This window comes from Vipera berus (assembly GCF_964194415.1).
Source record: "Vipera berus genome assembly, chromosome: 3".
Lineage (NCBI taxonomy): Eukaryota > Metazoa > Chordata > Lepidosauria > Squamata > Viperidae > Vipera > Vipera berus.
The window spans coordinates 112,947,109-112,974,244 of NC_138204.1; the positions used below are offsets into that span (position 1 = coordinate 112,947,109).

Below are 27,136 nucleotides of genomic sequence, written 5' to 3' on the forward strand. Positions count from 1 at the left end.
ATACCTTTGAAGTTTCTTCTTTTTGAGTTATTTGGATATTTTTTTTCAATCTTCTCACAGATCTTTAGACAACAAAGCCTTTACTATAGTTAAGGATGCTTTCTAATTTTTGACTAGTCTAGCAAGATAACATTCTGGCCTGTCATTATGCTTTGCTTATAAATGTTATTATTCTCCAATTTTTATCTGTCTTTCCTTCCAACTTTTGAGTGAGACAGTTACTTTTAAGTGGCCTTTTGCCTTCATTTAGCTTACATGTTTCGCCTTTTATTTTCTTGCTCTCCCATGATGCAAGCTTCCTTTACTCATACAGTTAAAGGTAGTCCTCAACTTACAATCACAATTGAGCCCAAAATTCCCATTGCCAAGCAAGATAGTTAAGTGAATTTTGCCCCATTTTATGACCTTTTTTGCCACAGTTGTTAAGTGAGTCACTACAATTGTTAAGTTAGTAACATGGTTGTTAAATGAGCCTGGCTCCCCCAACGACTTTGCTTGGCAGAGGTCGCAAAAGGTGATCACATGACCCTGGGACACTGCAATCGTCATAAATATGAATCAGTTGCCAAGCGTCTGAATTTTGATCACATGGGCATGCTGCAATGGTCATTAAGTGTGAAAAATCATCATAACTCACTTTTTCAGTTGATGTTGTAACTTACAAACTGTTGCAAGTCAAGGATTACCTGTACCTAAAGCTCTTTATCATGCTTCTGTTTTGAATTCAGAGTGACATGCTCAAACAATAAGTACAGCATGTTTAGAATTAACCTGATGCAGAATGTAAACAAAAAGGTAACAGGTATCATTTTGAACATCACTAGAGACTTTGAAGTAAGTAGACTACTTAGATTTTGAAAACTGGATTTTGAAACCCAGTTTCAAAATAAATAGTTGAAACTATTTGAAATAATTCTGAAGTTAAAGGATTTGGGTCACAAGTGAACCTTTTGCTATTCTGTTAAAAAAATAATTCTCTTGAGTTTCATCCAGGAATATCTGAAGAACGTTTTAAAAATATTTCGTATTATTTCTCTGTTTAGCATTCTTTGTGCTATGGCTTATGCCAAATCAGCCTGTAAATAACACACTGGAACAGTAAATTGCTACCTTTGTACAGTGACAGTTTGTACCCCCGCTTTCAAGCCTTCACCAAACAAGCCAGAGATAAATGGTTTTTGCTTCTTAGGTGACATTCTGGGATGAACCTTTTTGAATGGCTGACCTCTTGGGGTTTTGGTTTTGTCTTTGCAATAAGGGGCATGTATTGAGTATTTGGGCAGGTCCCTAGATCTCCATATAAACCAGAAGATGTCAGCCTCTAGTTCTTTAGCTTCTTTTTATATGTTACCTCTGAAGATTGAAGCTGTATCAGTTTTCCCAGGTTTAGTATCGCAAATTCAAGATATCCATGATTCATTGCAAGACAGAATAATGGAATAAAAGAATAATAGAGTTGGAAGGGACCTTGGAGGACTTCTGGTCCAATCTCCTACTCAAGCAGGAGACCCTATACCATTCCAGACAAGTGGCTGTCTAAACCTGCAGTGATGAAGCACCCACAACTTATGGAGGGAAGCTGTTCCACTGGTTGTTAATTGTTCTCCGTGTCAGGAAATTTCTGTTTAGTTCTAAGTAGACTCTCTCCTTGATAAGTTTGTATCCATACTTTTTGTCCTGTCTTCAGGTACTTTGGACAATAGATTGACAATTCCTCAAATATTGGAAATCTTCTATCTTGTCACCCCTGGTCCTTCTTTTCATTAGATTAGACATTCTCAATTTCCGCAACCATCCATCGCATGCTTTAGGCTCTAGCCCTCTAATCATCTTTTTACTCTTTCTACAGTGTCAATATCTTTTTTGTATTATGATGCCCAAACCTGGATGTAGTATTCCAAATGTGATTTTATCAGTGCAGTATAAAACAGTACTAACACTTCACCTGATCTTGATTCTATCCCTCTGTTCATGCAGCCTAGGACTAAGTTGGCTTTTTTGGTAGCTTCAGCACACTGCTGGCTTATATTTAAGTGGTAGTGCTTTAGGATCCCTCTCATAGTTACTGCTGTTGAGCCTGGTTGCACCTATTCTGTACCCATGCATTTGGTTTTTCTTACCTAATTGTAAAACCTTACTTTTTTCACCACTAAATTGTGTTTTATTGGATAGGGTCCAGAGTTCAAATCTGTCAAGGTCTTTCTGGATCTTAAGCCTATTTTCTAAAGTGTTGGCTATTGCTCCCAGCTTGGTGTTGTCTGCAAATTGAAAATTGTAGACCAAACGAACCACTTGCTTCTACAATGGTGGTCCTAAACCAAAGGAAGTTTTAAAGATGATAATACTACAGGCCAGCCAGTCTGAGGATTCCTCTCTCCCAGTATAGCAGATTTTTAAAGGAGATAATTAAAGGAATCTTTAATACCAGTTGTTATATCCACGTTGACTCCTACAACACTATACTATCTAGTCTTTTGAAATTAATTGGGTAATCTCCTTTAAGGGAAGAGTCAGTTATTTCACAGACACCAGAAAATGGAATCTATTTTAGAGGGTGTGATTAGGGAATGATACTTCTTGCAGCATATTAGACAACAGCTATTAAAACTAGTCTTCTCAGCAATAATATACCATATTACTCATAGGATCCTCTCCTTATTCCAAGCTCTTAGAATCCTTATTTGGTGGTGCAGTGATTATAATGCAGTATTGCAGGCTAATTCTGCTGACTGCCAATTGCCAGCAGTTTGGTAGTTCGAATCTCACCAGCTCAAGGTTGACTCAGCCTTTCATCCTTCTGAGGTCGTTAAAATGAGGACCCAGATTGTTGCAGGCAATATGCTGACTCTGTAAACCTCTCAGAGAGGGCAGTAAAGCACTATGAAGCAGTGTATAAGTCTAAACGCTATTGCTATTTATAAACCTATTTCAGGACCATAGTACACATCATCTCCAGCAATCACAATTTAAGTTTTCTGGTTGTTATTTTATAAGTCAGGTTACGTTATGTTAGGTTAGGAAGTGTTATACGAACCAACTCTAAACTATGGACATATGTAGTCATAGCACCTTCCAATTTGAAAGAATACTGAACTACCATGATTTTAGTGCCTAATCCCTTATCTCCATTGCTGCCTCAAGAAGCTAGTCAGCTAATACAACAGAACCCTGCCTGTGCTTCTCATCCCACCTCCTGGTCACAGTTTCTGTTCAGTAATCATCTCAGTCTGGAAAGAGGGCAGAAAGGCACCATTTTCTATCAATTCACCAATTTTTGAAAGATTTTCAGGGTCAAGAATCAGATTTGTTCACTTTTAATTTAGAAGCTACTTCTGTGTTCTCCATAAATGCTGACCAAGCTTCATTCAACATATTTTTTTTAAAAAGCACAGATAGCTGGTTCTTGAGCTTTAAGGTGAAGACAGATAACACTTTATGTGTAGGACCTTATGTGTGAGATTATGTTTCTCCCATACGACAAGAGAGAGGTATTCCACCTCTTTTTTGGGTGAGATATCATGTATAATTAATACCATGCAGCCAGAGTGGAATGTAGAACAAAGAAGATAGCTGTAGCAGTTGAACTTCACATCTGGCTCCAGGCAACTGACCTGTACGATTACAGGATTTTCCCGTTGAAAAAAGGAGAGGTAAGATGCTCTTGATGTAGCTTCCTACCTTGTGACAAGCTGCACCCTTTCTGGAATAGTCCCTATGGTCTAAACATGCCATTTAGAGGTAAGAAAATATTCCAGATTATATCCAATAATAATATAAGAGCCCATAAACCCAACAAAGCAGAGAAACAGACAGGGATTAATCTTCCCCTGAAAGGGACTTTTCAATGGAAGAGACATGATGAATGGTGGATATAGTCATCTAACCCAAGACTGTTAAGAAGCCGAAGCTTCACTCCTCTGACCAGCCTCTTTACTAGGACAGAGATTGGAATTGCAAACTGTTTCCCTCAAGGGCATTTTACTCTCAACCCTTCTGTTAGAAACTCAAGAAATCATTCCTTAGAGTATTGAGATTGAGTGATCTGTCATGTAGGCTCTATTTTTAGCCCTGAAAGTGCTATGATGTCTGATTAGCTACAGCTTCTAGATTTGGGACCATCTAACCTGTTTTGGGAAACGTTCAACCATAATAGATGTCATGACATTGACTGTTATATATAGAGGACATTAAATCAAATTTGGGTGTTTCTCTTGACTCTATGTCCCACCTGAATTTTTGCAACTTTTACTCTAATTCAGGATGACCATTTTTTCTAAAGGCATTATCAACCCAGTTCTGGAGAAGGAGGTTGGCTCTGATTTTTATTTCAATTATTAAACAGTAATTTCATTATTAGTTCACACAAGTTTAACATCATGATTAAAACAAGGACAAACTACCAGAGCATCTTAATCTTCCAAGACTTGATTACAGATTCCAAATGTGCCACCTTAGAAAAAGAAACTACACTAGCATTAATATCAGGCGTGAAGGATCAGGACTATATGTGAAGGTCCAATTAAATTGATTTATTGTTACTCATGCCTATGCACAGGAATACTCTCAACTAACTGTTAATGCCTGCTAGGGTAAGGGTCAATGAAATTCAAGGGGAGTTGGATTTAGTTCACTTGTGACTATGTAGAGATTCTAGACTGTTCCCCATTTTAACTCTGCCCCCAAGTTCTGCCATTCTTCCCCTAGAGTCATAGAGCAACAGACTGCTAAACTCACTTACATCAAAATATTTTAGGATATATCAGAATGTCTTAACAAACACAATGGACTTTTAACACATTGTAATTGCTAAATTTGTGAGGTATCGTGGTCTGTGTTACATATAAACTGCATCTGCATAAACTACCTTTCTTATCCCCTCCCTTGAAATATCCGTCCAGTTAGTCAGAAAAGAATATCAGCTCTAGAGTAGAACATTCTAAATCTCTAGCATACCTACAAAGAGGGAAAGTCAGTCAAAAATCCAAATCTCAGCACAAAGTTGTCTGACTCCAGTACAAATGTACTGTATAATCTCCCAATTTCTCCCAATTTCAAGCCATCCCCTTTTTCCTCATGATTAAAAACCAAATCCAAAACTATGACATTCCAGTAACAGATGAGACAAATATATTCCCATAATCTCCTGAACAACTCCAACCAAGATTGAAGTTTAACCTTCTAGAAGTCCTTGACAATAAGTTCAAGACCACTTTCATCAGTTCAGGTAAGGAGGCTGATATGTATTACACTAGAAAAATCCCCATTCTGTCCTGAGTGTCCAATACAAGATACCAACATTCTGAACTGACTTATCTGGAGAAACAGAAAGGATTTCTATAGAGTACCGCAAGTCCCCTTCTTTACTCCATGGCCAATTCTAGTGCTTCACCCAGTGTAGCGATAGGGACACTTATTCAACCAAATCAGTGTTACAAGTTTTCACGTTATCTTTAATGACATTCAAAATCTGAGGTAGCAGTCATCATATGCTGACTTCAGATTGGGGAAGGAAAGTATAGAAATGGGAAACCACAGGTCTATTTCCTTTTTCTTCTGAGGGACATTATTCATGAGTTTTATTAAGCGACTGGTGGGTTATAGTCTTTTAATTTCCCACTAGTAAATGTCTCTTGCCACAAACTCCAGAGACCATAAAGAATATTTGAAAGTTTAGAATTTAAATACCGTAAAGAATATTAAAAAGTTTGGAATTTAAGTACTGTAAAGAATATTAAAAAGTTTGGGATTTAACTGGGCTTTTAACTGCAGCAGTTCTTGGATTACAAACCATTTGTGAGTCTTCCTTTACAAATTGGAGCCTATTGTCTCCTGGTACATTGCTAACTGGTACAGAAGAAAGGACTCTAGAGGAGTAGCTGCATTAATATTGTAGTTAAATATTTAAGTTTTAGTAACTGAAAGATTCAACAGTCACATTCAGAATAGAAGAAATATAGCTGTTAAGACTAATGCTACTGAAGTTTAACTTGGTGTAAGACCCAATATGTACTATACCTAAAATGGTGGGTTGAAGGACCAAAAATGAAATTTTCAGAGAGACAGAGACAGACAGACAGACAAACAGACACAGAGAGAGAGAGAGGGAGAGGGAGAGAGAGAGAGAGAGACTTGTGAAGGGAAAAGGAAGCTGAAATGGGCTAAGAGGTTGGTAGAAGGGCTGTGGAGAAATTAGAGAGAATTAAGGGGGAAAAGATGGGCCTAGTGAGCAAAGCTGGAGTCTTGGTAACCACGGGCTGCTGAAAAAGAAGCTGTTTGAAAAATGAGCCAAAATTTCCAAAGATCAATCAGCAAAAGGGTTGCTATGGTACAGTATGTGGTGAGGACAGTAGAATGTAGGATCAATTTACTTTCAGTAGACATAGTGTGTGTTTGGTTTACTTTGTGCAGATATGCAGAGGGAAAAGAGAACTTATCTGCTGTATCTAGAGGGAGTAAGAAGGAAAATTGACTTTTGCTGGCCATGACAGGTTGCCAGCTAAGTTTTAACTAGGGCCTTGTAGAGAAGCAACCACATTTTAAGATAGGCATACTATCGTTTTCACTGAGATAACTGTTGGCAGCAGAAAGATAGCTAATGAACCAAACAGTACAGCAGTTATGTCATAGAGTAATTTGTGATAGTCCACTCCTATTTAAAAGCAAACAAGGAAAGAGAGAGATGAACTATATGTGCACTAGCTAAATTATTGAAAAAGTCAACCTTTCAAAGAAATTGATGTCTTTTTATTTATTTATTTATTTATTTTATTTTAATCCCATTTATATCCCTATATCCCGCCCTTCTCCGAAGACTCAGGGCGGCTTACAATTTAAAGCACAAATCAATGTGCTTAGCAATAGCCTTCATTCTATGTGTATGCCTGCTTATTAGGGCTTTTGCCCCCCCCAGCGGCATTGTTACAAAGTCAGCTTATTGCCCCCAACAATCTGGGTCCTCATTTTACCTACCTCGGAAGGATGGAAGGCTGAGTCAACCTTGAGCCTGGTGGGATGCGAACCTGCACTAATTGCAGGCAGCTGGTGTTACTTAAGGAGGCATTAGCCCACTGCTCCACCAAGCCACCAAGGCTTTTACCCTTATTATGCTAACTAAGTGTAATGTGAAAACCAGAATAGTTCACAAGAAAAGTCTTGTCTGATCAGTCCCGAGAATTGGTAACAGTTCCTCAAGAAAGTATAGCAAAGTTTGTGAAAAGAGGGAGCATATTCTCTTTGTGAGAGAATTTGGCTAATATGGTTCAGTTGCCCCAATTCATTCCTGCCTCTCGTGAGATTGTCACCAGAGCACATCATATGGCATGCTAGTTTGACACAACTGAATTCCTGTGTGATTCCTATTTACTTGTGACTAGCATCCTCTGCCCAGCGGCATTAAAAAAAATGAGCTGAATGAAGGGGAAAAACACAAATATTTAAGCACTTCTGCTAGAAAAGACAGTGATTTTCCCTGAGGGATTGCATTCCTTAAATATTTCTCTTTCTCCTCAAAACGTTGACACTTTTAAAAAAATGATACTTGAGAATTCCAAGTAGCTGTATCAAAGATGTTCAATAAAAATAAAATGGGCAGCCTTTCTCAATTTACTGCTTTCTAGATGGGTTGAATTTAACTCCCGTAATCCCAGTCATCTTAGATTTATTATCTCTGTCCCCATATTATCTAAAATTCTTGTCTTCAGCAGACTTTCCTATCCAGTTGTCATGTACTTTTTCTTTGGCTTTCATCCATTCCGTTTTCTGCTTCTTAGGTCTACAGCTTGCTCCAAGAACATCTGTCTTATTTTAATTGACTACATGTGATGGCCAAAGTAGCTTGTCCCTAAGTGGGGTCAACTATCACATGAGTTACTTATGCCAACCCCTCCCCCCAACATTATCTACCCCCAACTCAATATATGCTAATTTCCATCTCTTCTAGTACATCTAATCACTTTAATTTGATTGAATAGATGACCGGATATCAACAGCAAATGCATATAGGGCAATGGCATCATAGGAATTCCCTCTAGATTCACACTTGAGACCTTGCAAAACCAGACAGGTTTCCAGCGGGCATGGCCCCTTATTCCCAGATGCCTGAATGCCTCACATTATGTTTTCTATCAACAGACCACAGACAGAAAGGGTCAGGTGCCTCTGTCACTGGGCTGGACAAATAGTTCCTACATTCCTGTCTTTCTCACCTATCAGCCACTACTCAATCACTGTGGTTATCTTTATCAGGGGTGTCCTTTGAAGATCTCATGCCCCATCTTTTAATTTCTCAAAAACCACTCTTACTGGCTTTAATCTGGCACCACATTTCCCTCTACAATTGCTGTCGCAGGCCTGCGTAATTCAAAATAGAAATAGAACACTCTCACATTCTATCCCTGCTCAGTTCATCCAGTGATCCTTTGATCCAGTGATGCCTCACTGTGAATGGAAAACAGCTCAGCGTATACCGGTAATTCAACTGCTTTCACTTCTGTTGCTACTGCTTCAATACCAGTCATCTGCCACTCAGCAGCAGAAGTAGCACTGTCATCACCAGTGCTGCCACTCATCTGTCATCCCAATTGATCTCTTCCACCATCTGTCAGATTCCCCAACCACACATAGCCCAAGCAATTTCCTCCAATGGCCTAAGGAACCTTCTTTTGCCAGATCCTATTTGATGTTGAAGAAGCAAAGTCCAGATGGTATCCAATAAATACTATAGATTATTATAAGATAGACGGTTATAATTATTGGATCTGGGTATTGTAGCTTGTGCTGGAATAGACCTGGAACTAAGCTCGAGAAAGAGTGCCAGCCTGTTTTCTTGCAGTTTTTGGTCTTAAAGGAGATAGCAGCCAAAAAGGAGAAAATAAAGAGGAGTGCAGTATTGATAAGTAGCAGTCAGGCCAAGGAGATTTTCTTGGAGCTCCCAATGTCTGAAACTAGATTAAAGGGGAGGGGGAAGAGGGACAAAAAGAGGCTGCTGTTGCCAGATAACATATAATCCTCTTTTTTTCTCTCGAAGAACTTAGTAAGTGCCTGAGGTGAGGGAACTTGTTCTCCTACTGAGTTTTGTTCCTTTCTCCTGATTGCCATCCTTAACCACTCTGCTTAGCATTTTCCTGGGGAAAGAATAATATATTTTTGCAGTGGTGAGCAAAAACTTTACTTCTCTTGTCTAATTATACTTTCAATGCACCCCTATCATTGGCTGGATGCCCTTTCTTGAAGTCATTAGTCTTCACAGTAGGAGGAAAAGTTCATCAAAGACACTGTATCCCAGTAAACCCTGCTGGGCCATTATGCACCAGAGGATTCCTGAGCAAGACGGTTACATCTTCTTCTTCTTTAGTATAAATATTTTATTAGAATTTTTTAAACATTACATAAATCATTCAGTAATCTGTAAAACAGAATGTTGTCTGGGTAACATTTACAAGACAGTCTTTAACGATTAATTTCTATGATCTATATCCCATGTGTTAATTTCATTTGATTTCCCCTTTCCCCAAAGTATCTTTCTTTGCAAAACATTAGATTAAGACAATTCTCATTATTTTAATTAAAAAACAGTTAAGTACGGTATATAGTTTCAATAATCCTATTCGTCATTTTAGTTGCCTTATCGTAAATCCTGTTACCGTGTTTATTTCAGCTTATTTCTTCCCCCCAAATTCTAGATATTCTTACAAGTGACAATCTTTTCAACACTTAACTATATTTACATTGGTGGGTTTCGTTCTGTTTTTTTTTCCGTATAAACCCTCTCATGTTTTTATATTTCTTAATCAATAAGTAAAAAAGTAAAAAGAGACAAGAAAAGAGGGAGAGAAAAAAAGAAGAAAGAAAAGAAGAAAGAAAAGGGAAACAAGAAAAAGAGACAAGAGCACTGAGATACAAAAAATAACATATAACTTAAGATATGTATCAAGCGGGTTACATCTGCTGTGTTAAATCTGCCATTCACTTTCCTAGACCCTAAGTAGACCTGTCTTTGAAATGGGGCCTGGGGAGAGGGCTACCTACTATCCCCAGACTCTTTCATTTAAAAAATAATTTAGCAATTCAGAGCAATACAGGATCTAAAGAAACTAGAGAAGAGGTTGTTGATAAGTAAGAATGCAGTAGAACGGATTAGTGTAACATGTTTTCAGTAAATGTGGAAAAGCTTAGTCTTTGCTACCACAGTTGACTTTTCTTTGATAATATTTGGATGGTGCAGGTGGCACTCATATGAATTGTGTTGAAGACATGCTCACGCACCAAGTGCTGTTTGCAAATTGCCACCAACATTTTAATGAAATATTTTAATTTCATGCATATATAAGAGATATAAATATATATTTAACATTTTTAATGAATTAATGGACCAGATTAATATATTGTGATGTCTTGTAGATTATTGTTGTTTTTTTCATTTAGTTGTGTAAGTTTCTGATATCAAGTTAGCATATTTGTAAAGAGACAACTATTAGATGTTAATAATGGAATAAACATTTAAAATCTTTTAACACATAGTTATGATTGAAATATACATATTAACGTTTATGAGTTAAAACAGCTTGTGTATTCTCATTGGGAAGTGAGTGAATATAGCTCACTAGTAGAGCATCTGCTTTGTGTGTATTCAGTCCTAGGTTCAGCTTCTGGGAAGGAAAAGTGTTGGTTTGCCAAAAATTTTGTAGTTGCTGCTCTGAAGAATAATATAGGGGCTATTAGATATTTGGCCACCTTCCACAAATTGCTTTTTGATTAGAATTCACACATTTTCCAAAAGGCTGCATGCTCAAAACATATTGCTAAACTGATATCTACATGCATGCATATATGCAAAATGAAAATGTTTATCTGAATCTGCAGGTGTTTAGCATCTAGTTCAATACATGTATATCATATTGCTTGACAATAAATACTAGAATACAAGCATGGGGAAAGACCTATGTTGATGTATCATGAAATTTGGAAGAACAATGACAAGAATCCCCATGTATTTCCATAATTAGATCTTTCTTCACAATTTATAATACATATTGTTTTATCACATCTGGGTGCATTTATCTTGTTTTATAAAACATGAAATGGTCCTGAAGTTCTGACCTTTCAATCTTAGACATTTATCCCATCTCAAAAATTTCTCACCACTGGGGGAGAGACCGAATTGGGAGACAAAGTTGGATTTCTCCTGGTGTGGACCCATATCTGTATGTACTACCAGTGTAATGCCAAATTTACCATTTGATGTTGTATGTGACTGTTAAGAGCACCAGGTGTCTGTCTCTGCTTCTACTAATATATGAAGCGCACAAAGTCTGTTTGAATCTGTGCTGCAGTATCTCTTTCAAATTTCTTGAAATATCCTGCAAGAATTATGATTTCTCTCCAGGTTAAAATTTGACTTATTTATGTCTTTCTTGATCTTTAACTCATTAACTCCACTATGTACTTTTCTTAGCAGGAGTGAAGACTCACTCTCTAACTTTTGGGGCAGTCTTTTTAAAGTGTTGTAAATATTTTAGTACATGCCTGTTCCACTTTAACCTTTTCTGTTTTCTGTGGGGCAAATGTAGACAGTTTCTTATAGAAGAAATGTACCAGTTCCATGACTGAAGTACCAGTAGGACATCTAATAGATGTGTACCTTCTGCAGTCTCTCAAATCTCTTTCCTGGATGAATTGCCATAGCTGTTGAAAGTTAAAGAGGGTGGTGGGTGGAAGTCATTTTATATTCCCCCTTTGAAGTGTTCGGATTTCATTTCAGAAAGAGGTAAGAGCACAGTGATATTTAATTTAGATACCTCTCTTTTTTCCTGAAGCTTTCACTATTTATAGGGGTACTTGAAAGCAAGACAGCAAGAGAAGTACCTCATTACTGACCCTATATTTCACATTTTATGAGAGCCACTCAGTTCCACTATTGGTCTCTGAAATCTAGTTTCCAGTTTGCATAGTGGTTTCCATAAGAAGGATCTTTTGGCATTTCAGCTTCTGTTTCAGCTAATTTCCTTCTGCTCCTAAATTAGAAATATTTCACTAGGGGGAATAAGTATGACAAAACTTTGTTTTCAAAGAGCTAAGTTCTTTAACTATATTTTCTTTTAATTATTGTTTTGGTTGAAAATAAGAACAGACCATCATAAGGACATATCTAATACATCTTATTTCTTGGGAAGTGGAAATCATTTCATAGCAAAGACAGACCTTCACTCACCACCACAACTTGATTCCCTTGTCTCTGAATCTATGCAGGGCCCTGAAGCATTCTGAAGATAGATATTGCAGCAGCTGGAAGCCAGTGTTTTGCTTTGAAGTGTTACTGCTACCTAGGAAAAAAAGAGAGAACTCATAGTTTATACACCCAAAGAAGGTCTTGAAGAATAGGAGAGGAGAGGAGAGGATAAAATAGGATAGGATAGGATAGGATAGGATAGGATAGGATAGGATAGCAACGAAATTAAGTAGAAGAATACATGAGCCAAAGTTTTGGTTTCACTAGGTCTATGTCTCTTTCCTCCCCCACCCCAAAAATAAATAAATAAAACCCTCCACAATTTACTTTTGTATGTACCTTCCAAAGCACCAGAAGAAAAGATGAGAAACAATGGATGGAAACTAATCAAGGAGAGAAGCAACCTGGACCTAAGGAGAAATTTCCTAACAGTGAGAACAATTAACCAGTGGAATGGCTTGCCTTCAGAAGTTGTGGGTGCCTCGTCATTTGAGGGTTTTAAGAAGAGACTGAACAGCCATTTGCCTCAAATGGTATAGACTAGAGTCCCTTGCTTAAGCAGTGGGGGGGGGGGTTGGATTAGAAGACCTACAAGGTCCTTTCCAACTCTGTAATTCTGTTATTTTAGTCACCTCTGTAGCCTTGCTGCTTAGCCTTTGCTTTCAAAAGTTCCTCCATCAAAGGATTGGCTGCCTATGTCATACTTCTTGGCTTTTTTTATCTGTGCAGCAAAAGATAAGATAGTACAGTAAAAGACTGCTAAAATAGTTCAACATATTTTTCTTCCTATGCTTTCCTTCTGTTATAACTGACCCTGAGGAGTAGAGTGGTACATTTCTGATTATTATAGCATTGTTATTCTTCAGGAAGTCTTTAATTGGGAACAAAATGGAAAGCTGGCACATTTGTCATGAATGGTGGGTGATCTGCTGCCTTTCTTCTGGCCAACCAGAGGGTCGGGCAGCTGTGAACTCTTTTAGCTTCTTGGGGTCTTAGGTCAAAAGTCCATAACAATTGGAATAATTGGAGACAGAAGGAGTATAGAGGATATGTCATGGCTAGGCATATGAAAGAGAATTTGCCTGGTTTACATAAGAGTGACCGTGTAGAGACACGGTGGCTCAGTGGGTTAGGATGCTGAGCTTGTCGATCAGAAGGTCGGCAGTTTGGCGGGTCGAATCCCGAGTGCCGCATTACAGAGTGAGCGCCTGTTACTCGTCCCAGCTTCTGCCAACCTAGCAGTTCGAAAGCACGTAAAAATGCAAGTAGAAAAATAGGGACCACTACGGTGGGAAGGTAACAGCGTTCCGTGCGCCTTTGGCATCCAGTCATGCCGGCCACATGACCACGGAGACGTCCTTGGACAAGCGCTGGCTCTTCGGCTTTGAAACAGAGATGAGCACCGGCCCCTAGAGTCGGAAACAACTAGCACGCATGTGTGGGGGAACCTTTACCTTTACCTTTAGAGACCTCCAATCCAGTACAGGTTAGAAAAAAATGAATGAACTGGTTGTCCTTCTCCATATAGGGTCATCTCAGGGAAAGGTAGATAATAAGTAAAATTAAAATACCGTGTTTGTTTCATCTTTGGAGCTTTTTTTCTATTAAGATTAAGATCCTATTTTCATTAGGTAAAGCGATTAGGTGAGTCTATGCAGAATTACAGAAAACTTACCCATTTTCAAGGAAGGTTACATACAGAGAATATATAATAGTTGAGCTCCTCAAGCCATACCAGTCTTATTCTTACTATACTCAAAAAGTAAAATGCCCAAGGTATAAATATCCCACTTTTTAAGGCAAAACAAAAACAGCCTCAGTTTTCAGACACTTTGGGAACACTTCTAAAATGCTTTATCTGTTATATTTTGATTAAAGTTTTATTTTCTTTCAGCAAAAAGTCACACTTAAACTGTCTCATCTCATCATCTTCTCTTCTAAGATACAAAATCACCTCTCCTTCCAGTGTCATGATTCTACAGAACGTCTGTTCTTTCCAGAAGAGCTTGCTGTTTTTTTAATTCTTATTTTCCCCTTGCTGCGCCTTTTCTGACCTTCCCTGTCAGTATTTATGCTTCTCTCATTGGCTTTGCAGAGAGGTTTACGTTTTCTCTTGGAGAATCTAAGCTGAATGTTTGAATTGGTTCTATAAAGTACATGATGGAATTATTCTTTTCAGACAGAAAATGCACAATGGGGTCAGACTTAGGGCAGTTTGTGTTCAATAGGCTTTCTAGCCAATGCTAACGAATCTTAATCCTAATCTTAGAAAGCAGATGTTTCATATGCAAAGAGCAGGGCAAGAAACAATGGATGGAAACTAATCAGGGAGAGAAGCAACCTGGAATTAAGGAAAAACTTTGTTCTGAGAACAATTAACGACTGGAACAGCTTGATGTTAGAAGTTGTGGGTGCGTCATCACTGGAGGTTTTTAAGAAGAAACTGGACAGTGGCTTGTTTGAAATGGCATAGGGTCTCCTGCTTGAGCAGGGGGTGTCAAACTCAATTTCATTGAGGGCCGCATCAGCATCGCGGTTGCCCTCAAGGGGCCAGGTGGGTGTGGCCAGGGTGGGCGTGGCCTACTGGGTGGGCGTGGCTAGAGTGTGTATGGCCTACTCGGTGGGCGTGGCCAGCTCTACGTCGTTCACATCAAGGGTGCCTATGGGGGCCTGGGCAGGAGTGGGACAGATCTGAGGGTCTCTGGCAAAAGGAGGGTCTCTGGGCCAGGGCCAAGGCAGTGGGGGCCGTTCCCTCACTGTTTCCAGGATGGCTTCGCGGGCCGCATGAAACCACTTCGCGGGCCACATCTGGCCCCCGGGCCTTGTGTTTGACATGTCTGGACTAGAAGATCTCCAAGGTCCCTATCCTGATTTTGTTTAATAAGCAGGTATTACAGCAAAGTAAATGCTCCTTTTAACATTTAGAAGAAATTGAGAGCATGAATTTACAATTTAGTTTTCATGAACTTTCTTGTTTCCAGCAATATGAAGGTAAGTTAAACTCAGATAACAAATTATTCTGAAGGTACTTTCTTACAGGTTCTATTGTTTTTTTCTAAGTTTTTGTTTTGATTGTCAATAGAACACATAGGCCTTATACAATAAACAAGCAAGGATATGTCTAGTACCATCATAAGTTTAAATAAGAACATGTAAGTTGTATTTTTAATTTTTGTTTTAATTAGATTGGAGGGGAGGGATGGGGAAGTATATTTCTCTGATGAACTAAAGAAAAACCTAGTTTTACATGTATAGAAAAATAGTTTCACCTTGCTATAATCAGCCTTGGTTGATCTAAAAAAAAAATATCTAGGAAAGATTGGGGTTGGTTAATAATTGGGTGGAAACCACAAGGACATACTTTCGTATAGATTATACTAAGAAATTAAAAAGATAAAATAAAATCCTGGGAAAAGGCACTTCTAAACCATTTCCCCACCATTTGTTAAGGAAACAAGATGAAGTAAAGTAAGCCACTAGAAAGTAAGCCTAGAGCTCAACACTAGGAAGAATTAATTTACTTACATATATATTAGTATGTTATTTAATTAAATTATTAAAAGTTAAATCAGTGGCAGGCAGGTCAGAATCAAGCATGTAGGTATATATCATTCAGATTTCTAAGCAGTTCACTCCAGAATGGAAAGTATTTTTTTCAGATGAAGTAGGATGTTTTCATACCATTTTATAATAAATACAGAACAAAAAATATCTTCTCAATTTTGTAGCATTAGCCTCTGAATAACCATTAAAGCACACAGCATTCCATTTCCATTGCCTTCCTTTCCATCCCCAAATAGTTTGTAATTCAAAAGTGTATGAACAGTTACAAATATACTTGTGGAATTAAATCCTATGTGAAATCAGGTTTGAAAAGATGCTGTTATGGCTCACTATCAGATCAAACCAATTAACTTTGAATGTTCAACATCACTTCTGAATTATATGAATGAACAATTTCTTTAAAAAAAATCTGTATTTCATATCTGCTTTTGCACTTGGACATTTAATCTGATATAATTCAGTGGCTGTTTATGAATAGCTATTATAGTATTATTTTGAAAAGATCAAGCTATTTTCTAACAGAGACATTTTGAAGCCCTTGAGGGCTGTCAGTTAAATGTAGATGTCAAAAGATATTTAAATCATTGCCTCTCAGCACTTTTTAAAATGATAGTTACACTGGAATTCCTCAAATAATAATAACACTGAACCATTATCATATCTAGGGTATATACTCTACTCAGACTGATAAAAAATGCTGTTGTGAGATTTGGTTTAAAATATTAGTTTAGCATGAGCATACGAATGTTTCTGAAGATGTTTTGACTAATACAAGATGCTACTTATAAACAGGAAATGGAATCCATGTCCAAAAGGTTCCTACTACTGTAGACTGAACATCAGCCTGAATAAGCCACTGATCTGATCAAGAAAGATTTCTCTGAAAAATCACATTGGTGCCCATCATGAACTTTGACCCACCATTTGTTTCTGATTATTTTGATTGAAATAGTACATAAGAAACTGGCCACAAATTGACAATGTTTCAATAATCTTAATGCACTATTATTTTTTCAATTTAGTTTTCAATTTTTTCCTAGCGATTCCTAATATGAATCTTTTTTCAGTAGCTAAACACTGGTTAAACTTTGTTACTGAGCTGTCCAACATGGGTCCAGCTCCCTACTCAGGTCGTTATTGCCCATTTAGTCTGTCTCTGTCCCTCCTTCTCTGCCCCCCTCGTGTGAACCTAGTCCACAAATCAGTGAACCACTTTCTTTTTCAGAAGATTATTTCCAGGAATATGACTTCTCAGAATATTTGAAATTTACTTTTTTCTAGGAACACCACTATATAGAAACAGAACATGCTGTATTGCATACATTATACGTTACACATTGCTCCTAAAAGCCTTTGGTTGCTCATTTTTGCATTTTTTATTGTCTTTGCTCTCACTCTGCCAATTTGCTATGTTTTGAGTTCTCATTTTGCAAGACCTCAGCATTTTGAAGGCAGTTTTCTGTTTCTAATCATTTCTCTGATGTTGCTGATGTTCTAATCATTTCAAGATGCTGGCCCAAGCTTTATTATTTAATAGGATATTAATTTTTACATTAGTCCACTGTGATGCATGCTATGTAGATCTACATTTGAAGACTGATGACTGTTCAACATATATATATATATATATATATATATATATATATATATATATATATATATATATATATATATATATATATATATATATATATATATATATATTCTGAGGTTTTCGCGGGTGTCTGTATGTGGACCTTTGGTCATTCGGGTTTTTTCCCGTGTAGAAATGAAGGTGTAGGCGCAACGTTTCGACGGAATCTCATCCGTCATCATCAGGCTCGTGGCTTCTGCTTCCTTCTTCTGGGAGAACCATGTGGTAGTGGCTGTTTGTTCCTCTTTTTTAAACTGCCAGAGGGGGTGTGTTCTGTGGGTGGAGGTGTGCTCTGATTGGGTGGGGGATTAAGTGTGTTCTGATTGGGTGGGAGTGTGTTTTGAATGGTGGGTGTGTTCTGATTGGGTGGGGGTGTGTTTTGAGTGGATGGGCTGGTCTCATCTGCCAGCCTTAGACCTGAGCTGGTGAGTTGTGCTGCTTTTGTTCGGCTTCGTGTTTGTCGTGGTGCCATGTTTTTATAGTGGGTGTCAGTTTGCTTATTGTGTGGTTTGAAGGGGTTTAAAGTGGCTGATGTTGCAGCTGTAGTTAGGTTTCTGTTTTGTGGTTATATATATTTGTGTAAATTACTAACAAAGAATTAAGGGAGACTAAGATGCATTTCTGACTCTTTAGTCTTCATCAGTCAGTCATACCCTTCTGAGATTCGAACCTCAGAATCTCAGAAGGGTATGACTGACTGATGAAGACTAAAGAGTCAGAAATGCATCTTAGTCTCCCTTAATTCTTTGTTAGTAATTTACACAAATATATGAACTGTCCGGTGCGACTACAGCCTGTTCGATGGCCTTTGAGATAAGGCTGAAAACAGGAAATAAAGATTTGCCACACACACACATTCTTTTCATACGTATGTATGCATGTATGTATGTTATCATTTTGCTTCTGGGCTCAATTCAAATTATTGTGCATCCTTAGGATATTTATTTTTTATTTATTTTATTTTATTAAACTTATATACCGCCCTTCTCCCGTAGGACTCAGGGCAGTTCACAAGGTTTTTTAAAACAGTAAACAAATTACATAGATTAAAAACAATTAAAATAATTAAACTAACCTTGAAACTAAAAACCCCAATAACAATTAAGATACAATTAAAACCCCAGTTAATATTCTCAGTCCAGGCCAGAAAGCTTGAAGAGCCAGGTCTTCAGGTCCCGGCAGAATGAGCGGAGGTCAGGGGCAGTCCTAAGCTCTACAGGTAGCTGGTTCCACAGGGCCGGTGCACCCACAGAGAAGGCCCTCCCCCTGGGTATTGTCCGCCGGCAATCTTTTACCGGCGGTACCCTGAGAAGACCCTCCCTGTGGGAGCGCACAGGACGAAGGGAGCTTGATGCCAGCAGCAGGTGTTCCCTCAGATATTCTGGACCCAAGCCATTTAGGGCTTTATAGGTCATCACCAGCACCTTGAATCTCACCCGGAGGGCAACCAGAAGCCAATGCAGCTCACGGAGTAGAGGTGTTACATGGGAGTATGCACAGCCACTCAGTCTTGGCCGGATTGAGACAAAGCCTGTTTCTCCCCATCCAGACCTGGACCGCTTCCAGGCAACGAGATATCACGGTGAGGGCATCACTGGGTTGGTTGGATATGAATTGTTTAGAATCAGAATATGCTAAGAATTGCCTACACTCATTTCAAACTGTTTGCACTGTTTACTGACACATCTCTTCATGTTCCATCCTCCCAGAGCTATGGTAGTACATACAAGTAACAGAACATTTTCTATAAGATGTGGAGAAGATAGGCTGCTCTGCAAAAGAACGTTTGCCTAGCTATCTTGTTATTCATAGAGTTGTCCATCCCTAATAGAGTCCCCAAGCTTTTGGGAATAATGGGCATATTTTAAATATTTATCTAATTTTTGTTTAAACAATTGATATGGCTAGGGATCTCTCAAAAGTGATTCATATGGATGTTGCATAAGGCCTTAAAAAGAACAAATCAACAAACCATAGCAGTGCAGGCCACAAACAGGAACCCATATACCCAAGCTGTGAAATCAGCTTGTAGCAAAACACTTCACATGCGGTTATGGATAAATGAATAAGCACTTCCAGTTCTCCATTCAGAATCTCATATGTTTTTTGTCCAAGGTAGCCAACTTCTGAACTTAGAATAAATCCTATGAATTAAAATACATCCATATGAATTGCTCTGTGTAATTCTGCTCTGCCTTGTTTTCAAACTATTGTGTTCCACTGTTTTTTTTCTTCTGTTGAGAATCCATTCCCATATAAATTTTTATTACAGTCGTGCTTTTTCTTTTGATTGTGATTATTTCATTGACATTTCATGGGACTACATTTTAAGACTATCTACTATGCCATAACTTTCACTTTGAAAGTTGAATTGTTCTTTAAAATGTCAAATATTTTTTTTTACTAAGTGTTGAAATATGGAATGCAAGAGGATCAACTGAAAAAAGGAGAAAGGCTTAATGGCATGGAAGCTCGAGATAGTGAGCTATGAAAAGTGTATATGGAAGGAATAAAATAGGGATTTTTTCCAAAATAAAAATACTTTTTAACCAATTTGCAGGCAGTTTCTTCAACTATTAAAATATATAGTTAAATAGAAATAATGCTAAGAAGCTAAAATTCCAAGTTTCACATTTTGCTTTGTAATTCATGGGAAAACTGGTCTGGTTTCCTTTGTTCAGCATGACCCCTTTAGTCACCAATTTTATATAAGGATTGAATGTATAGCTTGAGTAAAATATGAAACCAGGCTTATCAGGCACTGAACTGCATTTGATCGGCTTTTCTTTTCTTTGTGAACTGTAAAGAGTAGTCAGGTAAAATGCTCACCAAGAGATAAAGAATCCTCTTACCAAGCAAACTGCAGGGAAAATAAAGGAAAAGAAGGGAGAATATTGGAAATAAAAAAGTGACATAAATAACAGGTGGCAAAAAGATATTGACTGAAAAGACGGAACAAGTGAAGAACGATCATCCTTCTATTAGGCCTCTAAAAGAGCAAGTATAATAATCCCCAAGTTTTCATTGTGCACAGGGGAAAAAGCAAATACCTCTTTCGGGAGATGGTAGCAGAGATAATAGTTAGAGAGATTTTCTATGCACAGGATACATTTTAAAGTGTTAGAATCACTGTAGAAAAAAATGTTTGTTTCTTCCATTTTCTATCCTGTGAGTTCCATCCAGTGCATGTGTCAGTACCAAAAATACCAGAATCAGTAATGATAGTTTTTCCTCCAAGATTCTTCGGATTGTATCCTATTTGACAGGCTTTGCAAGTGGACTTACACTGGCTGATTCTGAATTTCAGTGGGGTCAGGTTGTTCATCGCTGTGAGTTATCAATGAGAAAATTTTGAAGCATATTTTATTTACTCATTCATTCATTTATGAAACACAAATCCATAGTCAGCACCTGGCCATGTCTTTGGTACTATAAATAAGGTCTTAGTTTATATAGACTACTAATAAGTAAGTGTTCTCCAGATTTGAGTCAGACTTGGGCCAGATTTTATAAGGATAAACAAATAATTTTTATTGCAAAGTGAATTCTACAATTTTTGTTCAAGGTAAACCAAGCTAAGATTTGTAGCCTAAATATTTTTTTCAGTTATTTTGGAATTAAAATCTTTTCTCTTTTTTTGTCTTAATGTAAATTAAATTAGCTTTGTTATTAAAACCATAGTTTAATAACTGGTATTGGCCAGAATTGTATTCAGTGATGGATGGCTAAATAAATTTGATTAATAAATAAATAGTAAAAATTGAAAAATGTTTTCATGCAGTTGCTGATTTATTTCTCTGATCCTTCAGAATTAGATGCATTTTTATTACAGTTCTAATAAAAGACTAATTTGCATATTAACACATTTGTGTTTAACACTGGCTTTAAAGAATGTTCTTGATTCAGTTGTAAGCTAATATAGAAAAAATAGGGGTGCTTTCTTTTTAATATGCAGTGCTGGTTATAGTACATATTTCAAATTGTAAAGATATTGTATAAATGAATGAAAATGTATTTCACAATATGTTCAAAATATAGAAATACGTTTATATGTATTTGTGTCCATACAGTATGTGTATACGTACACTGTATATAGTATATAGCATACACAAATTCAGTTTCTGCAAATCTAGTGGGATGTTTCTTGATGCTGATGGACATCTGACTCATTCAAATAAAAGAAGTAATAAAAAGTTGGCTTAGCACTAGATTTTTATTAACACATGCTCAGTCTTGATCCCAGGGAGTGTTCAAATATATCAGTGCTGGCTACTACAGTGAATCCTCCCTTTCCATCTAGGGGAGACTATGATACTCCTTGCCTAAAATGTCACTGCTATTATATAGTGTCAGACTGGGGGGCTGTTGTAAGAATTCAGCTCTGTTCCTTTTTGTGGGGGACCATAAAATGATTAAACCAAATATGTATTTGTGAAGTTCTAATGTGTGGAATAATTGAATATTACATTTTTGTTTTTAGTTGTTCTGATATAGATGCCTATAGTCAGTTTACTGCTTGAGTCAATTATCAGGTTCTCAAATAACCATACATCAAATAATTGGGAAAAGCTGGTCCACTTATAATTGTTCCTGTGCTTCATGTGTTATTCCCTTTTTCCAGGCCATGGCCATATACCATATTCCAGCGGGGATTTGATTTGGTGCTGGGAGAACAACCTTCTGACAAGATATTCAGGTAGAATTCAGCATCAGATTTGGTTGTGTGCTGTCAGTAAGGAGAAACAGTTATTAAGGGGAAGCCCAGAGATTTCAGTTAGAGATGTACCCCAGCATCTAATATGATTTTGCTTAAATTAAACTTGAAACAATATGAATATGAATTCTAAGTTAGATCTTCTCAAGTGACCGTATCTCATACAGCTTGCTATTGGCTTATGAAAATGTCAGTGATTGTCTGAGGGACTGAATGCAAAATTCAACTTTTTGGACTTTCAGTTCAAATTTTATATTTAAACAAACCCAATTTGGGGTAAAATAGCAATCATAGAAGCTTTATAAGAATGTATGAACAAAATGGTTTTGGTGAGCAACTTTTGAGTCTTCGGAGAAGGGCGGGATATAAATGGAATTAAAATAAAAATAAAAATAAATATTAGCTTCCAATCATAGTGAAATTTCTCCTGGACTGATGACATGATTTGTGCCACTCACCCCTGGCATGGTGTTACATGCTTTAAAGGAGAAGGTTTCTGTTGCAGGGAAGATAGCAAAACTACAAGAAAAAAGGAAAACAAGCATCGCTTCCTGCAGTCACTACCTGTGGCAATGTCTGTTTCTTGCTTGTTAAAAGAATTGCTCTTTCGTTAAAAGAAAAAACTTCTATTCTTTCTTCCCTCCCCTATACATGTCTCCTACAAATTTTTCTAGACAGAATTGTCACCTTATTGAAAAAAAAGATAAATGAAATAACTCAACCCTTAATAAGGAGTATCAGTGAAAGATACATAGGTCCTCAGTGACACATTTTTTGCTACCTTGAAATTGTAGAACTGAAAAACTGTCTAGATAATGTTAATTGTATTGTATTAAATCAAATAGCATTATGATCACGGAGTAGAAGGAGTCACCATACATAAGTTGTGGTGTGTCTTTGTGTCTGTGTCTGACTGTCTGTCTCTCTCTCTCTCTCTCTCTCTCTCTCTCTCTCTCTCTCTCTCTCTCTCTCTCTCTCTCTGTGTGTGTGTGTGTGTGTGTGTATTAAATAAGATTGGAGAGAAAGAAGTAACCGAATTGCAGACTAGGTCAAGATAATTTAAATAACCTCTCTCTGCAAGCACAGAAATAAATACCTTAGAAAAATACTAATTTCTTGTGTTTTTTCATGTACTTTTCAAACTGATTAACCCTCTCCTGTGAATGTAGATTCACCTACACTCTCGGGGAAGGGATGTGGCTGCCACTGAGCAAAAGCTTTGTGATCCCACCTGCTGAATTGGCCATCAATCCATCAGCCAAGTGCAAAACTGATATGACAGTGATGGAGGATGCAGTAGAGGTCAGGTATGTTCCTTTCACAGATGAATCTTCGGAATGGCTGGAAATTATGCATGGCAGAGAAAGAAACTCCTATTAGTAAGGATCACCCATCAGAAATGGTGCAGTTCCAGATGCTATAAATTATATAAAATTATGTACAGATGGTCATTTTGCTGGCCCAGCTCTATTTTATTTCTGTACTAATAATCATATGCCTACATTTAGAGTATGGCATTTGGATAAATGTAATAGGCAGGAGGGGACATCTGGAAAGTGTCAGTGTTCCTCCTTTGTTCTACATGAGATAATGGAGCAGAGAAATTATTTAGGGAACTTTTGAATTATGTCAAGTTAGTTTCACTCCTGGGAAGTAAGCAAAAGGGGATAATTCACTTATTTATTTTAAAGCATTTATTTCATATCTTCAAATGTATTAACATTTTAACCTGCATAATAAAAAATATCCTCTGAGAAAAGAATGCAAAATTGATATAAAGATGCCACTTTTCTGTTAAAACAATCTAACAGTTTATCATTTTTAGAAAAATCCTCCTAAAACTATGATGGGCCATATATCATGGGACAAACTTGAAGTAATCTAAAAGCAAAATTAGAAAAGTAGTTCAATTAAAATAGAACCTACTATCTATTGAAATACATTATTGACTTATCATCTTAATGTATGGGTCTGCTACACTGGCCTGAAGAACCTATATTGTTGTTGTTGTTAGCTGCGAAGTCGTGTCCGACCCATCGCGACCCTATGGACAACATTCCTCCAGGCCTTCCTGTCCTCTACCATCTTCTGGAGTCCATTTAAGCTCACGCCTACTGCTTCAGTGACTCCATCCAGCCACCTCATTCTCTGTCGTCCCCTTCTTCTATTGCCCTCGATCTTTCCCAGCATTAGGCTCTTCTCCAGTGAGTCCTTCCTTCTCATTAGGTGGCCAAAGTACTTGAGTTTTAGCTTCAGGATCTGGCCTTCTAAAGAGCAATCAGGATTGATCTCCTCTAGGACTGACCGGTTTGATCGCCTTGCGGTCCAAGGGACTCGCAGGAGTCTTCTCCAGCACCACAGTTCAAAGGCCTCAATTCTTTGGCGCTCAGCCTTTCTTATGGTCCAACTTTCACTGCCATACGTTGCAACTGGGAAGACCATAGCCTTGACTATACTGTTGTGACTCAGGGCCAGCCTGTGGGTCCGACAGCCGGCTCCGATGTATCGGAGGACTCAGATGTGGGGGAGGAGGGAAACGAACCGGCTGATGATGATGATTTGGAGGCTTTGCAGAGCCCTCAGCCGGGGACCTCTTCTCAGCTGTGTGAGGCCGAGAGTGCGGAGGATGATGACCCACAGCTGGCCCTGTTCAAGGACGCCCGACGCAGGAGGCAGACGAGCAGGGACAAACAAAGAAAGACTATGGGACTCCTCGGGAGGAGGCACAGGGAGACCACGCCCTGAGCTCTCTATAAAAGAAGTGTTTGGGGAGGGGCTGGTTGCTGAAAGCAACCTTTTCCGCTTGAGAAGACAAGCTCTTGTGTTTTTGTTAACTGCGTAATTAAATCTTGGCAGAAGCCTTTTAGCCTTGGACGCTTTCCAGACTCTTCTTTTGATTAGGGGTGCGAGAAGAGGGCTGGTTCAGAACATATACGCACTTTTGTTGACAGGGTGATGTCTCTGCTTTTTAGTGTGCTGTCTAGATTTGCCATGGCTTTCCTCCCCAGGAGCAAGCGTCTTTTAATTTCTTGGCTACAGTCCCCATCTGCGGTGATCTTGGAGCCCAGGAAAATAAAATCTGTCACTACCTCCATTTCTTCCCCATCTATTTGCCAGGAATTGAGAGGGCCAGATGCCATGATCTTGGTTTTCTTAATGTTAAGTTTCAACCCAAGTTTTGCACTCTCCTTCTTCACCTGCAACAAGAGGCTCTTTAGTTCTTCTTCACTTTCTGCCATTAGAGTGGTATCATCTGCGTATCTTAGGTTGTTGATATTTCTTCCGGCAATCTTAATTCCAACTTTTGATTCATCTAGCCCTGCCTTTCTCATGATGTGCTCTGCATATAAGTTAAATAGGCAGGGCGACAGTATACAGCCTTGCCGGACTCCTTTCCCAATTTTGAACCAATCAGTGGTTCCGTGTCCAGTTCTCACTGTTGCTTCTTGACCCGCATATAGGTTTCTCAAGAGACAAATAAGATGGTCTGGTACTCCCATCTCTTTAAGAACTTGCCACAGTTTGTTATGATCCACACAATCAAAGGCTTTAGCATAGTCAATGAAGCAGAAGTAGATGTTTTTCTGGAACTCCCTAGCTTTCTCCATGATCCAGCGTATGTTGGCAATTTGATCTCTAGTTCCTCTGCCTCTTCGAAATCCTGCCTGCACTTCTGGTAGTTCTCGATCCACATACTGCTGAAGTCTAGCTTGTAGGATTTTAAGCATGACTTTACTAGCATGAGAAATGAGTGCAATGGTGCGATAGTTTGAACATTCTTTGGCACTGCCTTTCTTTGGAATTGGAATGTAAACTGATCTTTTCCAATCCTGTGGCCATTGTTGAGTTTTCCAAATTTGCTGGCAAATTGAGTGTAGCACTTTTACTGCATTGTCTTTTAAGATTTTGAATAGCTCAGCTGGAATACTGTCACTTCCACTAGCTTTGTTGTTGCTCAGCTTTTCTAAGGCCCACTTCACTTCACATTCTAGGATGTCTGGCTCGAGGTCAGTGACCACCTCATTGTGATTATCAGGGACGTTAAGCTCATTCTTGTATAGTTCTTCTGTGTAATTTTGCCACCTCTTCTTAATCTCTTCTGCCTCTGTTAGGTCCCTGCCATTTTGGTCCTTTATCATGCCCATTTTTGCATTAAACGTTCCCTTCATTTCTCCAATTTTCTTGAAAAGATCTCTGGTCCTCCCTATTCTATTATTTTCTTCTATTTCTTTGCACTGTTCATTTAAGAAGGCATTCTTATCTCTTCTAGCTATTCTCTGGAATTCTGCATTCAATTGGGTGTATCTTTCTTTTTCTCCCTTGCCTTTCGCTTCCCTCCTTTCCTCAGCTATTTGCAAAGCTTCCTCAGACAGCCATTTTGCTTTCTTGCATTTCTTTTTCTTTGGGATGGTTTTGGTTGCTACCTGTTGTACAATGTCGCGAACCTCTGTCCATAGTTCTTCAGGCACTCTGTCTATCAGATCTAATTCCTTAAATCTATTTGTCACCTCTACTGTATATTCAACAGGGATATGATTTAATACATACCTGAGTGGCCTAGTGCTTTTCCCTACTTTCTTCAGTTTAAGCCTAAACTTTGCAAGGAGAAGCTCATGGTCTGAGCCACAGTCAGCTCCTGGTCTTGTTTTTACTGACTGTATAGAGCTTCTCCATCTTTGGCTGCAGAGCATATAGTCAATCTGATTTCTGTGTTGACCATCTGGTGATGTCCATGTGTAGAGCCGTCTCTTGGGTTGTTGGAAAAGAGTGTTTGTTATGACCATCATATTCTCTTGACAAAATTCTGTCAGCCTGTGCCCTGCTTCATTTTGTATTCCAAGGCCAAACTTGCCTGTTGTTCCAGTTATCTTTTGGCTTCCTACTTTAGCATTCCAATCCCCCATGATGATAAGAACATCATTTTTTGGTGTTAGTTCTATAAGGTGCTGTAGTGCTTCATAGAACTGGTCAATTTCATCCTCTTCAGCACTGGTGGTTG

The 27,136-nt window shown here is 38.2% G+C and overlaps 1 protein-coding gene across 1 annotated transcript in view; it reads left to right on the plus strand.

Annotated features, from left to right (window-relative positions):
• ASTN1 (astrotactin 1) overlaps positions 1 to 27,136 on the plus strand; it is a gene marked incomplete at both ends in the record, with an annotated part of 171,683 nt that overhangs the window by 67,251 nt on the left and 77,296 nt on the right. The window contains 2 exons of the mRNA XM_081325533.1: positions 22,045 to 22,119; positions 23,307 to 23,444. Coding sequence (XP_081181659.1) covers positions 22,045 to 22,119; positions 23,307 to 23,444 — 213 coding nt within the window. The remainder of the gene's footprint in view (positions 1 to 22,044; positions 22,120 to 23,306; positions 23,445 to 27,136) is intronic.